This window comes from Coturnix japonica, chromosome 6 (genome assembly GCF_001577835.2).
Source record: "Coturnix japonica isolate 7356 chromosome 6, Coturnix japonica 2.1, whole genome shotgun sequence".
NCBI classification, from domain to species: domain Eukaryota; kingdom Metazoa; phylum Chordata; class Aves; order Galliformes; family Phasianidae; genus Coturnix; species Coturnix japonica.
Genome location: NC_029521.1, coordinates 20,969,882 through 20,983,948, shown reverse-complemented (window position 1 = coordinate 20,983,948; position 14,067 = coordinate 20,969,882). Strand labels below are relative to the sequence as shown.

Here is a 14,067-nt window from a genome sequence, read left to right as displayed (position 1 = left end):
ACAGTTTCTGTCTGATGCAAGGAGACACCCACATATTCCAGACAGAAACAGACCCCAGAGAAGGAGCAGGCTCTCCAGGGTTACAGGAGAGGTTGCCTGGAGGATCCAACATGGATCTCAGGAATCTGCATTTAATGCTGTTAAATACTCAGGCATTAGGCCTGAGTAAAACAGTGTTGGGACTGGACCCTGCAAGCAGGGCACTAGCAATTATGCCTTTCTTTCTCTTTTCCTTCCTATGTTTTGTTGAGGGCCTTTTGCTGAGCTCCCAGTTCAATGGCATTGAAGCAGTTTTCAAGTTACCCATTTGCACCCCCTAGGAAAAACAAAAAAGCCTAAATTTTCTCAGCCCAGGCTTTGCAACTTATTCCAGCCTAGTAATAAGTGTGATTTATTTCCCTGGAAAATGTAGAGCAATAACCTGATTAAATCTCACTTCACTAATGTCTGCAAGACATTAATCTAGCTGGGTTTAAACAAATCCTACCTCGTCTTCTGTAAGCAAACAGATCTTAGGGAAGGTGTCTAAGGTTTCTGCTGGGAGTGCTTCACAAAAGATGTATTGTTGAAACTGAAGATTATTCTCTACGAAAAGATGATGTAAAAGCCAATGGAAACATCTTAGTGTTTTTCTTCTGTGGACTGAGAAGGGAGGGAGGAGGTGTGGGGCTCACTGGACCTCTGCGTAGGGTCCGGGAGAAGGACACCTCCAGGGAGATTCTCAGCCTCTGCACAAAGGGTTGCGGTCCAATAGAGAAATCCCTGATTCATTCCCTTGTTTTGTACCCTGCCAAGCGCCTCCAGAAGGAGTGAGCCAGCACTGCCTGAGCCCTGTGAAATCAGCCCTCCCTGGACCTCACTCACAGCCCCATTATCTCACTGGGGGTGGTAGAGAGGGTAGCCTGAGGGCAGCATCTAGGCTACCAGAATTATTTTCTCTTTATTCAGCTGCTTCTTTTAGCACTCATTGCAGCGATTGTTCGTGCAGTGACGATGTAGCATACACATGGCACCCAACTGGCTATGTTAAAGGAGAGCAAATGTCACCAAGTGAGGGATTCAGCCACTGAGGGTCAGCAGAATGGAGCTGCTCGTGCTGCTTTTGTGTCTTCTTTCTGTGCACAGCAAGAAGGGCTTTAGTTTCAGGATTGCCTGCTCTTTCTGCAGAAGCTCATCTTCGTAAGACAAAGCCTGACCTGGAGTTCAATTAGCTGACCTCCAGGAGTGAATCCTTCACTGCCCCCACACACTTTCCTCTCTGGGCTGTGGCCGTTTGGCTTGCAGGCTGCTCCCTGCAGGGTTGTTTCCTACTACTGCTGTGCTCTGTGCTCTGGTCTACCCTAGTGCTGAGCAACATGCGATCCAGCTGTAATAAAAGGTGAGGGTTTCCAACAGTTATAAACTCTCCGGTTTGTTGGGTTGGATTTGCTGCTTAGGTTTTCTGTTTCCTGTTTTGGTGATGGTCCAAGCTTTCGAGTTCTGTGACAAAGGCAGAACATATTCCATTCAGCACCACTAAACCTCTTCCTTGTCCAGCAGATTGCAGGCAGAGTTGGAGAGGTATCTCCAGAGGGCACGGCTGGGCTGTGCCTACAGTGGTACTGCAACTGGGCCAGGTAGCTCACAACAGCAGATTCCTTTTGTGCAGCATGGGGTAGACCTTCAGAGGACACTAAATCCTCTGTGGCACAGTCTGGGAGCTCTTTTGGACCACTCATGATGAAAGTATGTCCTTTGTAAGAGAGCTATGGGAAAGGTTACTGTAAAGAAAGAAAAAAGGGCTTTTTAAAATTATTTTTCCAGTATTCTCCATTAAAACACCATGTCATTGAAAGCCATTCATTTACTGGATGCTTCTGTTAATAATTATAATTACTAATAACTAAGCCAGAGGTAGATTAATTTCAGACTTCTACTGGGGATTTGGGTTTGAGGCTAAGGTCAGGCCAGGGCTCATGGTCAACAAACAGAATCTCAGAAACTATTTTTTTAATTATTCTTTTTTTACAAAAAATAACAGAAATACCCAAAGAGGAGTATTAATCAATTCGACATTGCATACGGTCTACTGCTTTTAGGGCATTTTTGCTGTTTGATTCAAAATATCACAGCCAGACTGGTCATGTGAGTGTTCATTTTCCTTTTTGGTCTCACTCCAGTATCTAAAGCAGACTGAGATCCATCAGTGCATTTCTGCAGTTCTCCTCCTGCAGAAATTCAGGCAGGTTCAAACAAGATTTGTGTTTAAACCACCAATAATAACCTTAACAACTGAGTTTAAAGCAGACAATATGCAAATCCAGACAAAGTGGGGCACTTACTAAGTACACAACATAATATTCTGTGGGTTGATGCAGAAAATGCACTTACTAATGACAGTTCCTTTACTGAAGTACAGAAATGTATTGCATAGCCCTGGGCTTTGTTCTTGTCTATCACAGAAATCCTAGCGTCCTATTCCAGGTCGCAGATACTGGGCAGTAACTGTGAATGCAAGTTGGATTCTCCCTTTGTTCTTCACCTGTTACAAAATTCTTGTAAGGAATCTGAAAAGGAGCTGCCATGGTAATGCATGAACCATGTTGTAGTGTGTGAGTTTGGAAGTGCTAAAGTACTTCTAAACAATAGACTTGTTTCCTATCCATTAACTTGACTGTGTTACATACGACTGTAACGATCTGCCTTGCAGTATCTAATGAAAGAGGACGCAAGTTTTTCATCTATAGAACATCTATCTTTATTCTCAGTTGTTTGATATTAAGTTAATCATTTTTTTTGTGTGCCATCCATTTAGAACAGTGTTTCATGACATGTTTGAGTGTGGAGTCTCTGAGCAGATGTGCTGTAAGGAAGGCTGCTGTTCTTTGTTTTGGGATTGATTTTTCTTACAGGACTTAGAGCAGAGAGAATTTTCCCATTTAGGAATGCAGTCAGCACCATCTCACAACAATATTTCAGTCCCTACTTGGTGGTAGTATTGGGATCTCTTGATGAATGCATTTTTTTTCAGGCAAATCCATTCCACTTGAGAGATGCAGAATGGAAGTTAATTTCCCTAAGAAATGCAAAATGAGCAAGTTTTAGTTTGGTGTGATTCACCATCTGGGAAGTAAGTCATAGTACACAGAACATGGAAAAAGAAAAACATGTATCTGGTAGTTGTCTGAAAATGTTGACATGAAGACAAGGCAGTTCTGACTGGGAGAAGTATTTCATATTTTCAAAAGATTGCTCAGTCACCTTTGCTGAGATTTGGGTAGGTAAGGATGTAACAACCTGTGAAGGCTGTTTGCCAAACACCTCACTTGGCTGCCCCTCCCCAGCCATCCAGTGTCATGGATTGCCGTGGGAATGAGCTGCCACAAGTCTCTGAACATCTGGGCTCAGTAGAGCACCAAATGTGCCTTTTTTAGAAGTGCATTTACTGTGAAATGTTTATCCTCAGCACCTAAATTTGTTGTGAAAATGGCTTTGTGGAAGTGCTTCGCAGCTTCACTCTGCTGCCCATAGTGGGATGGCAGAAATCTGTGGCTGTGGTGAGGCTGCTGCCCCAGGAGCACCGCTGGGTCCCAGCAGTGTTAGGTCACCATCAAACAGTCTCCAGATACCCCTGTTGGCTGCTGGCCTCCATCACTGCCTGATGCCGGGATCCTTGGGAAGGTCTTACTCAGAGATAGTTATTTTAAAGCCAACACGTGGACAAAGCACTCTAGGTATGGGGGGAAAAAAAAAGAAATAACACATGCGCGACTCATTCTCTTCTTTAGTTTCACATGGGAATTTCCCCTTCTGTTTGCAACAAATGAATGATTTGGGCCGCAATATCAAATGGAAGGTATTGAAACTCACTACTGGTTGCAGTCTCAGTGGCAGCAGGAGTAGTGCAGCCTGCCCAAGAGAGGATTTGAATCTTTTCGCTGCTTGGCCAAAAAATTAAAAGAGAAATTTCATGTAGATAAATATCACACAATAAATGCTGGAGAAAAACAGAGTGCATGTTAAATGCAATAGGTTCAGCAACCACAAAAAAAAAGCAACAAAACCACCAAAAACCCAACAACAAAAAGAGAGGCAGTTGTAACAGCATACAGCACTGCTGTTACTGTACAGCAAGAGCTTGTGTTCCTTGCCGTCAGTATCACATTTGGACTTGTGCTTGCTTAGTAGATCTGTCTGTGAAAGGACACAGGGCTGAGATGAGCAAAGATATCTCAGTGAATGCCACTTGGCACTGGCTGCCCAGCACACAGAAATAGCTTTTGCCTGGATTGGGTATGACCATTCTGCAGGGTTTTAAAGTGGTGTGCTGTCACAGGCACAGGATGGATTTAAAATAACCAGACTTATCCTGAATGCATCCGAATGTAACCGAAATCAGAGCGTTGCCAACAGGCTTTGCTGATGCTGGGAATTGGTTTATCTGGACCAAGCATAGCAGTAGTGTCAGAGTTAGTAAAGGTTTACAAATCTGAGACAGGTCTTTTTCTTTCTCTACAGAAAAGATTTCGGACTAAAGGGGTATTTTGAAAGGCTGACGTTGCCTTTAGAAAACCTAAATGCCAGGGCTGTTGGCTTGAGGGCTTTTTTCCTCTCCAGTAATTTTTCCTCATATCCTAAAGGAACAATCACTGCTGATAATTTGCCGATGCCTGTTTTGTAGATTAGAAAGTAATAGTTCAGTTAATGTTTAAATTAACCCATGAAATTCCTTCCTCTCGGAGAAATGAATGTTAGTGGCTAATGGAGGGGATTTGGAAGTCTGCTCTTTTTTGCCTCCTTTACTTATTTTGTGATATTGGAAAGGCCTCTTCCACCTCTTGGCTGTAGAGGAGCTGGGACATCTGTTATCCTTGAGCCAGTGAAATGGGATCTTCTAAAGCCTGTGTGTAGGGGCTGGTGATGTTTGCTTTGACACCCCAGAATGGGGCAGTCCCTTGGCCTGCATTACCAGTGTGGCCTGGATTACCACTGTGGCTAAGCACAGTGAAAATATTTAGGTCTGTGTAAGGAGCAAAGCGTCTGACACTGCTGTGCTTGGTGAATGAACCTGAGACTGAGGAGAGGAAGAGGGATGGGAACTTCCTCATCTTATCTCCATTCCTTGCTCCCAGCGAGCCCCTGCCAGCAGGTTAATTGCAACACTGGCTTTCTGTCACCGCTGACTCACTGCAGGAGGGATGGGCTGGGGACTGCTTTGCACTGACACAACAGAGTGGATTAGGGCCCCTCTTATCCCCCCCATGTGTCACGTCTGTGAAAAACAAGAATAGGCAGCTCATGCAATAAACGTAATTTACACGTAATTATGTAACGGAAAAGAATCCAGCTTGTCATTGCCATGTCTATATTTAATATTGCTCAGCTATTGTTTAATACAGATCTTTTTCCACTCCAAGGAGGAGAGCGCTGGGGACAGACGTGCTCAATGGGGCGTTTGCTGCCAGGGTGATAAATTATCCCCTGTTGGCGCCTGGGGTCAGATGGGACTTCTTGCTGCCCTGTGCTTCCTATTGTTGATTGCTGTGTAATTCTGATGCTGCTTATCTGGAGGCTCCCTTTATTTTCCATGCTGTTGCAGATGAGTGGCCTCTCAGATTATAAAAAGAGAGTTCTTTTCTTGTACCAGAGCCTAGTGTAACTATATATGCAGTTCTGAACTGGTTGGGGGCAATATAAGATGTCCCATTAAATTTGATAAGGTTTAATCATGCTATGCATGCAGTCCTATATATAACAAGGGAAGGCATTGCTTAAAGTGTGTTTTAGTGCTGTGTAATACAGGCCAGATGGATATAACATCTCAAATTTATTTAAGGTGGAGCATTTCAAGCAGAAGTGACGTTCTTTGTAAACAGGACTTTAAACTCTGACATCTTCTGAACAGCCCTTTGCATCCAGTAGATGCCATTGGACAGGAGGATAGGGCTTGGTTTTTTCATGTTCACAGCGTCCTGCATTCAGCTCTCAATGCTGCTGCTGGTTAAAACCAAGCCGAAAAAGAAAAGACATTTGTGGCAGTAGGGGGCCATGCCCTGGAGGGCTGTACACATCTGAGATGCTCTGTTTTGCGCTGTGCTTCTCTCAACTGTGGTAGTGGGGATCCCTCTTTAGGACTGAGATTGTATAAAAACGCCAGATCTTGAGTGGCTCTGGCCATGTAAGACACAATGATCTATTGGTAGATCCATTTCCACCCTTTCCATCTTCATGACTGGTGTGCAGCTGACTGTCTTTCAAGCTGGCTGTGCCCAGAAACACAAGCAGGGGATCATATAACAACATGTTTTGACTCCAAACTCTGGAGTGACTTATCATGTTATCAAAGCTTTTGATTTAATTGAAATTTCACAGATAACCCTAGACCTGCTTTTAAGTGCAGACTCAAGAGCTAGTGGGAATTCACTTAAAGCCCTCCCCTTGCCCCTTTTAGTGCTTGCATTTTTGTTTAGGAGGTTTATGGAAGGGATTTGCTACTGCTTATCTCCAGCTAGAGCAGTGTGTCTGGGTTCAAAGATACCCTTTGTGTTTGGGCCACCTTCTTTTTCCGGTTATGCCAGAGTTTGATTGGAACGACCCTGTTGACAGTAATAGACTTTCTGAGATTTACACTGATGTAAGGTTGCAGAATTTGTTGTGTTAAAAGTAGAATTATTCCCTTCTTTCCATTCACGGCTCTTAAAACAATTGGTCTAAGCTAGGAAAGCTGTTCGTTTAAACAGACCTCAGATGTATTCTGGATAGGGGATTGACTGTGGCTTTGCAATGCTTTAGTCTAATCTAATAAATGCTGGTTATTTGCTAGATTCTTGCAAGCTGTATTTGCTTCCCAGCTCCAAGAAGTTTTAATAGCCACTCCAGTAATGCTGACTGCAATGCACTGTGGTGAACCTCAGAACATTGTATATGTCTGATTACATTTGCTTTCAATTACAGTCTTGTGGTCTTGAAAAATCAGAGCAGTTCAGGCTCATTTGGGAACCATCACAAAAAATCACTGGTAACCTGAGATACCCAGTGCTTGAAAATACAGAAGAAAAAAATGTTGGGGGACAAAATGCTTTATGAGAATAAACTCAACAGCCGTGGAGTTAGGATGGCAGGGCTGAAGGGCACCATATCTAACAGATAAAGCTTTTCCTTTCCCATCCAAGCGTGCAGAGAATGAAGTGAGTGTGACTTATACCAGAGACAGATTTTGTCAGAGACTTGAACCAGTCATGAATCAGCAGAGGATCAGCAACGCTGCCATAGATTTTGCTCTTTTTCTAGTGAGTAGATCAGCATCAACATTGTTCTCTCTTGGCTAGACCTGGTTGGAGCTGTGGAGATAAGGAGGATATTAAGATGAAATTCGTCTTTCATCAGAATACAAGATCTTGTGGAGCTGTCAATTATCCTCCAACTCTGGGTAGGAGTGGAGTTTTCATTAAAAAGTTTGACCAAAAATGAGTATTTGGCTTCCATTTGACACAAATTTGGGTAACTTTCATCATCTCTGCTGAGCAGCAGAATGGCTGCTTAGTGGACAGACTCCTTGGGGCATTATATTTGCTAAATAAAAGAGCAGGGAGGGTTTCACAGTGAGACAGCCCAGCCACAGCCCTGGCACCAGGAGTGGCACAGCAAGATTCTCACCCCACGTGTGGAGAATGATTTCAGATATAACAAATGGAGGAGCTTTTAATCTGTAGTGGGGATTAGTGTGTGTTACCAGTGATCCACATGGCTTTCTATAAGATAGGACTTCTCAGCAATATATCGCCCTCCCAAATTTGGGTAAATGTGGGTAGTAGAACTGAGCACTTTCCTTTCTGCATCCCCAATAGTGAGTTTCTTCAGTTTGTGCATAACCTCTGTGATCCCTGTATCAGTAACCTGGATGCTGAGGCATCCTGATGAGCCTGGTTCAAATCCTTCATCTTCTCGTCCATTTTATAGTGAAGCTAAGGGCTGTGGTGCAGATCGAGAAAGCTGCAAGTTTCATTCACATCCCTGCAAACAGCTTTAAATTCTTCCAGCAAGAGGTCGGGAGAAAAGTATCCTATTGTTAGCTGGGTTGCCTCAGTGCACAAAGCCAGGCTCTGTTGGACAGGCACTAACAATGTTAGTAATGCTGGTGATACAGCAGTGTCATCCCCTGGGGGAGGAGGAACCCGGCTGAGCTGCTCCCCAGCTAATGGGTTCCTCTGCTGACAAATGAGCTTCTGTTCATCTTCACTGTTATCGGGTTTGTGCTCATCTGTATCTGCTGTCTGTGTGCTAGGGAGGCTCTGGAGGTGAGCCGGGGCTTTGGGCAGAGCAGCAGTTGGGGAGAAGGCCTTGAATGCCTTTGGTAAAGCAGTATGTTGGAGTGAGCAGCTGGAAGGAGTAGGAGTTCTGCAGAGGAGAGGAGATAAAAGGAGGCTTTCAGGCAGGAGAGAGGATTCCTGCCTTTTCCAGATGTAGCATTTGCATGTGGAGCAGGAGAGCTGCCAAAAGGCTGGGCTGATGAAGGATGCTTTGTGATGCTTCCAGCATATGAAAAATGCAGTGCTTTGAAATGTAGGTGGGTTTGGGCTATTAGGCGAGGGATGAAACAAGCACCGTAAGATGAGTCCCTTTCCCCCTCTTCTTTTGGAAAGCTACTCTCCAGTGCATTATTATTACCTTTTTTTCCTTCCTTTTTTTAATCATCCTTCTCCTAAAGCATTTTTGTACACCTGCCTCGGTCATTCAGCATCCTCATAAATTAGAAACTTTTGGCTACATGCACTTGTGACAAGTGGTTTTTATTTATTTGGTTTTTTTTGTTGTTGTTGACAGGCATATAAAATACTGAGCCCTGGTTTACTGCCCAATAAACCCCGGTCCCTGGCAGTGTAACTAGTGTTTGTGAGAGAAGATTGTGTTAATATCAGTAAGCAGAGAATTTCTGGCTTCAAGAAACAAATGTTGCTTTCTGACACGATCTTCTCTGTCTCAATATGCACTATGAAAGACCTTATTTGCATTTCAGAGATGTTCAGTTCAGATGCACTCACATGATGTGGAGCTATATAGGCAGATGTGACTATCAGTTTAAGAGGGCATTTGCCCAAAACAGAGCATTTAACACTCAGGGGCTGTGAGGGTCCCTTGCAGGTTCCTTGGAGAAGTTATCTGATGCTTCTTCTAACACTTCCATTTGAAACACCAAAGCAAATTCCACATTTTGGTAGAAGTAGGACATGACCCTACAGAGACACGTGTCAAAAACATTTCAGCTGCAGAGTAATGCAGCAAGATAAGATTAAACTTGCTGGCAGCCTCATCCTGAGAGCAGCCCTGCTGCTCAGACGTTTATGCGTGTGGGTACTTTCTGCACAGTGAATAACTGTATTGAATTCAGAAGGAGTACACGTGCTCCCAAAGTTATTTGTGTGTTTGTGTATTCATCTGTTTGTTTGATGGGAATGAAAAATTCTGGAGAGGGCTGGGATACAAAGGAGGCTCATTCATCAGTAATCTCCTCTGAGTAATGTTAACTCTTCTCTCCTTTCTTGCCTGGAGGTTGACGTGTGTGGGTACCTGCACATGAGCTCTAGGGCCAACACAACGAGTTTAACTTGAATTAAGTCACTACTTTTTGTGTGAAGAAGGTAGATGACAGCTGTTCTTGGAGGTTCCTAAACACAGCATAACCAGCAAGAGGCTCAACTGGCCTGAACACTTAAAGGACTTACATAGCAAACTATTTCTGCCCTAAACACTCTTTTATAAGAATTTGCTTTTAATAATATTTCCTAAAGAAAACCAAAAATAGTCTGGAAAGCAATTAGGTGTGTATCTCTAACTGTATCTTTGAAAGGACCTTTTAACTGTGTAGCAGTAAAATGTAGGGAGCACCAATACAGCATCTTTGATCCTTTTCCATAAGCAAGCTGTGCAGAGTTCCTTCCCTTGGCTGTATTTGCTGAAAGATTCCACCAGTGGCTCATTTGCTTTGGCTAGTGCTTGCTCATGTTCAAAGGGAACTCAGTGACCAAACAGCCACACTTTGGGGACAGCAGAAGGAAAGATGAAGCAGCCTTTGCTGGGTTCAAGAGCTTCTGGAGGTTTTCAGGCAATGGGAAATCTTAACTGATAACCTGGATGTGCTTATCCCTTTTTTTTCCATCTCAGCCTCCAGGATTCACATACTGGCATGGGGAAAAGTCCCTGGGCTTCCCACTGGTTGCTGTGGGGCTTGATAGATTCCTCTCTGGTATAAAGGACTAGGTTGTCCTAGGCTGTGTAGTTTGTGTTGTAAGCAGTTGACTTTTTCTCTCCTCTTGTATGTACATAGATAAGTCTCTTATTTTGATGCCCTTTTTTATTGTACTTTGTCCTTATCTCTTGTTTTGCTTCTTTCTTATGATCCCTGACTATATCAACTTCTCTGCCTCACACTGACATATTTTTTCTTGTGCCGTGTCTGTCTCTTTAGTTTTTTCATTCTTCTTATATCCTGTGGATACTGTTTTAATCTCTCTCAATCCATTCTGCCTTTCTGCCAGCATTTCTGCTCTCTTTTTTGTTCCTTCCACCAGCAGTCTGTATGTTGGGTTTATTTGCTGTCTGATATCTTTCTTCCGTCACTTTCTCTCTACCATATCCTTTCATCCCCAGTCCCATTTAACAGATAATGGGGAGGAAAGGGGTGTCCTGGACACAGACAGAGTCACAAGGCTGAGGCTGACTTGCAGAGGTTGCCCAAGTGCAGGGTTTGCTGACTACAGCCCTGGGGTGGTATAAGGAGACTGGGGCAAACCCAGTGCCATGCAGACATTGCACTCAGGACATGGTCTGCCTCATCTCCATTAGTGGCTTCAGTAATTTGCCCCATAGCAGTATGAGGCAGCTCCTTCCAGGAGAAGTGATGGGAACTTGACGTGGGGGAAATAAAGTCATCAAGGTCCTGTGCTAGTTTGTAACTTGTAATTTCTATACAAGTTGTCTCTGCGGTCTGTCAAGCAGAAATTCGTCATATCTGGCCTGAAGTTGCTGGGTAATTAATCATCCCTGGCAGGTAATGCGGGCTGGGTTTTAGGTCTGCAAGCACGGATTGCTATGAGCGAACCCGCAGCACCGCTGAACCTTTTCTCTCTCCCCTACTTCTTCATTTTCCCATGACCTTAGGAAAAAAAAAAGGCACTTCACAGGTCTTTTTTTAAAAAAAATAAAAATAAAAAAAAAATCACACTTTATGGAACACAGTTTTAATACTGTACGGTACGTGTTTAATGATGTCCATATGGGTTTGTGGGTACAGGAATTAAATACATAACGGTTCACGATGACATAACACGGAAATGCAACTCCCGCAGTGCTGGTGTGTAGGCTGTAAAGGGTTATTAATAAAAACGAAGGTTTTAAATAGAAAACAAGCTCAGCAGCACCGTTTTGGCCTTGGGCCCATCTCTGAGTGATGGAAAAAAAAAAGAGGCTGGAATCTGTGGTCTTTCCTCAATACATGAAAATAAATACATTTTACCACAATCCCCTGTTAAGAGTTTCAGAGAGAAAGCTCCAGGCCTGATGCGTGGCATCTCTCTTCAGTCAGAGCATGAACACAGGGAGGTCTGCAGGGGATGTTTCAGCAGGGCGCAGAACACATCAAACAAACACTAAGGGGGAGATTGATGCCTTAGATTATTGAAACGGGGTAAGGCCACAATGTTTTGATTGGCAAAGGCTTTCAACAGTTGGACATTAGTGTTTCAGAAGAGCAAACTGCTCTGTTTGTGGGTGAGCCAGGAAAATAACAACTCACACAGTTTGGGGGAATGACCTCAAGGAAATCCCATCCCATCTTGTAACCAGAGTTGCCCCATCAGTAAGGCAAGGAAATTACATAATGCAACTATTAATAATATAGACGGACAAAAGCAAGCTTACTCTTCTGCATTCAGCCTTGTCCTGTCTTTCCCTTCATTTTAAGTCTTTAGAATAAATGAGACAGCAGTGGGTGACTTGCTGAACATCCCTCTGAGGGTGCTGCTGAGTGTGAGACACCTCTCACTGTGTCTGCCTGGTCTGTGAGCTCCCAGCAGCTTCCCTCAGCTCTTCCAGCTGTCAGCTCACATCCTTTGGCTCCAGCATTCAACCTTGCGTCCCAGCACCCAGTGCTGTGCTGCTGTGCTCACCCTTCAACCCCATAGCCTGGAACCAAGATCCTCATCCAAAAGCTGTTAGAGAAACTGCTCCCTGCTCATGTTCTGGAGTGATCGCCGTGCTCTGTTGTAGAGTGCGCTTCTGCCCTGTGCTCCCATATTTTGGCTCACTTCAGGCATACTTAAAGATTTTGGAAAATGATATTACGTCTGTTTTTCTAAATTTCTTTGTGCTGAAAGATGGCATCTTTTTGTCTTCTGAAACCAGAGAGCTGGACTTTCCAAAAATAGGTGTTGTGTCCTTCTAAATAGCCCTAAACACATGGGAATGGGGTTATTTTTGTCCCTGGCTGCCTATAATCCGACTTATTTTAGTCAAACCCAAATCTTCCCAGGGATCGTTCCAAAGAATAATGCTGAAGTGTTGTGTGAATCGCGCAGTGGGGATACTGGCCTTGCTACGGCATTGCCTTTCTGCTGAGCTTCCCACCACTGACCTCAAGGTACGGCCCGAGCATGAAGCAGCTCTATCTGACTGTGAAGCACTGCCATTATTTTAGAACTGGGGAAATAGAAGTATGAAAGTGGTTTGTAAAGGTCACCAGCCCTGAGACAGAGGCCAGGAGGCCGCGCTTTTTGGTTCACCTTGTGACGCTCAGCATACTTGCTTGTCCCATCAGCACTCCCGCTGGTTGAGCTGGTGATCTGCAGCTCCCTGGGTCTGCAGGAATGGATCAGTTTCCATGTCAGATTTTTGGAAGTGCTGTATGTGAAGATAACAGGGCAAAGGGACTTTGAGAAATGAAGTTACAAGGGGACTGGGATTCAGAGTGCTATGAAATGTCTCCAAATGAAAGCATTCTTTTCTTGCATGTGAGCATGCGAAGAGGGATCTTTAGCTCAAGACTCAACCTATCATCTGCATACACCAAACTGGTGCAAATTATCTCATTGAAGATCACTCTCCTGCAGTGAACAGCAGATAGCTATGCAGTAGAGAAACAAAGACAAGTCCATACTGCTCCATACATCAGGACGTTATCTGGAGAGGGCCCTGCTCCTTAGTCCCAGATTCCTACTTTCTGGCCAGATTGTTCCATCTGCAAACCCTTGTGCAGAAGCAGCCCTATGCATCTCATGATGCTCCCTGTGTTGGCTGCCTCCTCTGCCATTGCTACCTCTGTCCTTTGCAGCTGTGTTTGCTGATGGTGGCTGTGCTGGACATGCCCTCTAGATTCAGGCTTCCATCTGTGGGGCTGTTGGCAGGGAGAGGCTTGGCTGGGCCATATGAGTACTTGGGCAGCAAGTCACCATCCCAGGCAGGTGGAAAAGGGATGCTTCAGAAATGTGCTGGTATTGTTTTGCCTCTGCCTGTTGGTGTTTTGCAGCCATAACCCTTGTGATGCCTGCTGGCTGCTGAGCTAACACAAGCGCATCTCCCTCGGATAGATCCTTTGCTGCCTGACTACCCCCTCGTGCCAGTGGGTGAGGGAATGTGCCTGTGCATGTAGCCTTTGTCCTCAGCTGCAGGGCACTGCCCACCTCCCTGCGTGGCTGATGAGCACAAACAGCCTTGTTGTCTGTGATAACCAGCAAAGGGAGCAGTGCTTCTGAGCCAGTTCCTTAATAGCAAGGGGCATCTTTACATCCTCAGCCTCATGTAAGTAAATCTGTCGTCATGCTTTGGTCTTCCTTTTGTATAACTTAACGTAGCAGCTCGTCTTAAACTTGTAAATACATTTTCTGGGAAGTTGTGTGTGGGAGGTGGGCAGCTCCTTCCATCTTTTGCCAGCTAATGCTTAATGCTCTCCTTTATCATAACAAATGAAGCAGATTTCTCAAAAGCAGTATCGCCGTTCTTTTATCTCTTTCCTTTTGCTGTAAGGCTGAGGTTGTGCCCCAGCTGCGTTTTATTGCTCGAGACACAGAGCCAGGACTTCTGTCCTGAGCACGGGAT

At 44.4% G+C, this 14,067-nt stretch overlaps 1 protein-coding gene across 7 annotated transcripts in view; it reads left to right on the top strand.

The window, feature by feature from the left end:
* SH3PXD2A (SH3 and PX domains 2A) overlaps window positions 1–14,067 on the top strand; it is a 223,760-nt gene that overhangs the window by 97,323 nt on the left and 112,370 nt on the right. The window contains exon 1 of one of the 7 annotated variants that reach the window (XM_032445345.1): window positions 13,694–13,770. The exons of 5 other annotated variants lie outside the window; for them this stretch is intronic. In XM_032445345.1, coding sequence (XP_032301236.1) covers window positions 13,769–13,770 — 2 coding nt within the window. In that variant the 5' untranslated portion in view covers window positions 13,694–13,768. Of the gene's footprint in view, window positions 1–13,693; window positions 13,771–14,067 lie in introns of those variants that run through there. One more of the 7 variants, XM_032445344.1, reaches the window with a different exon arrangement.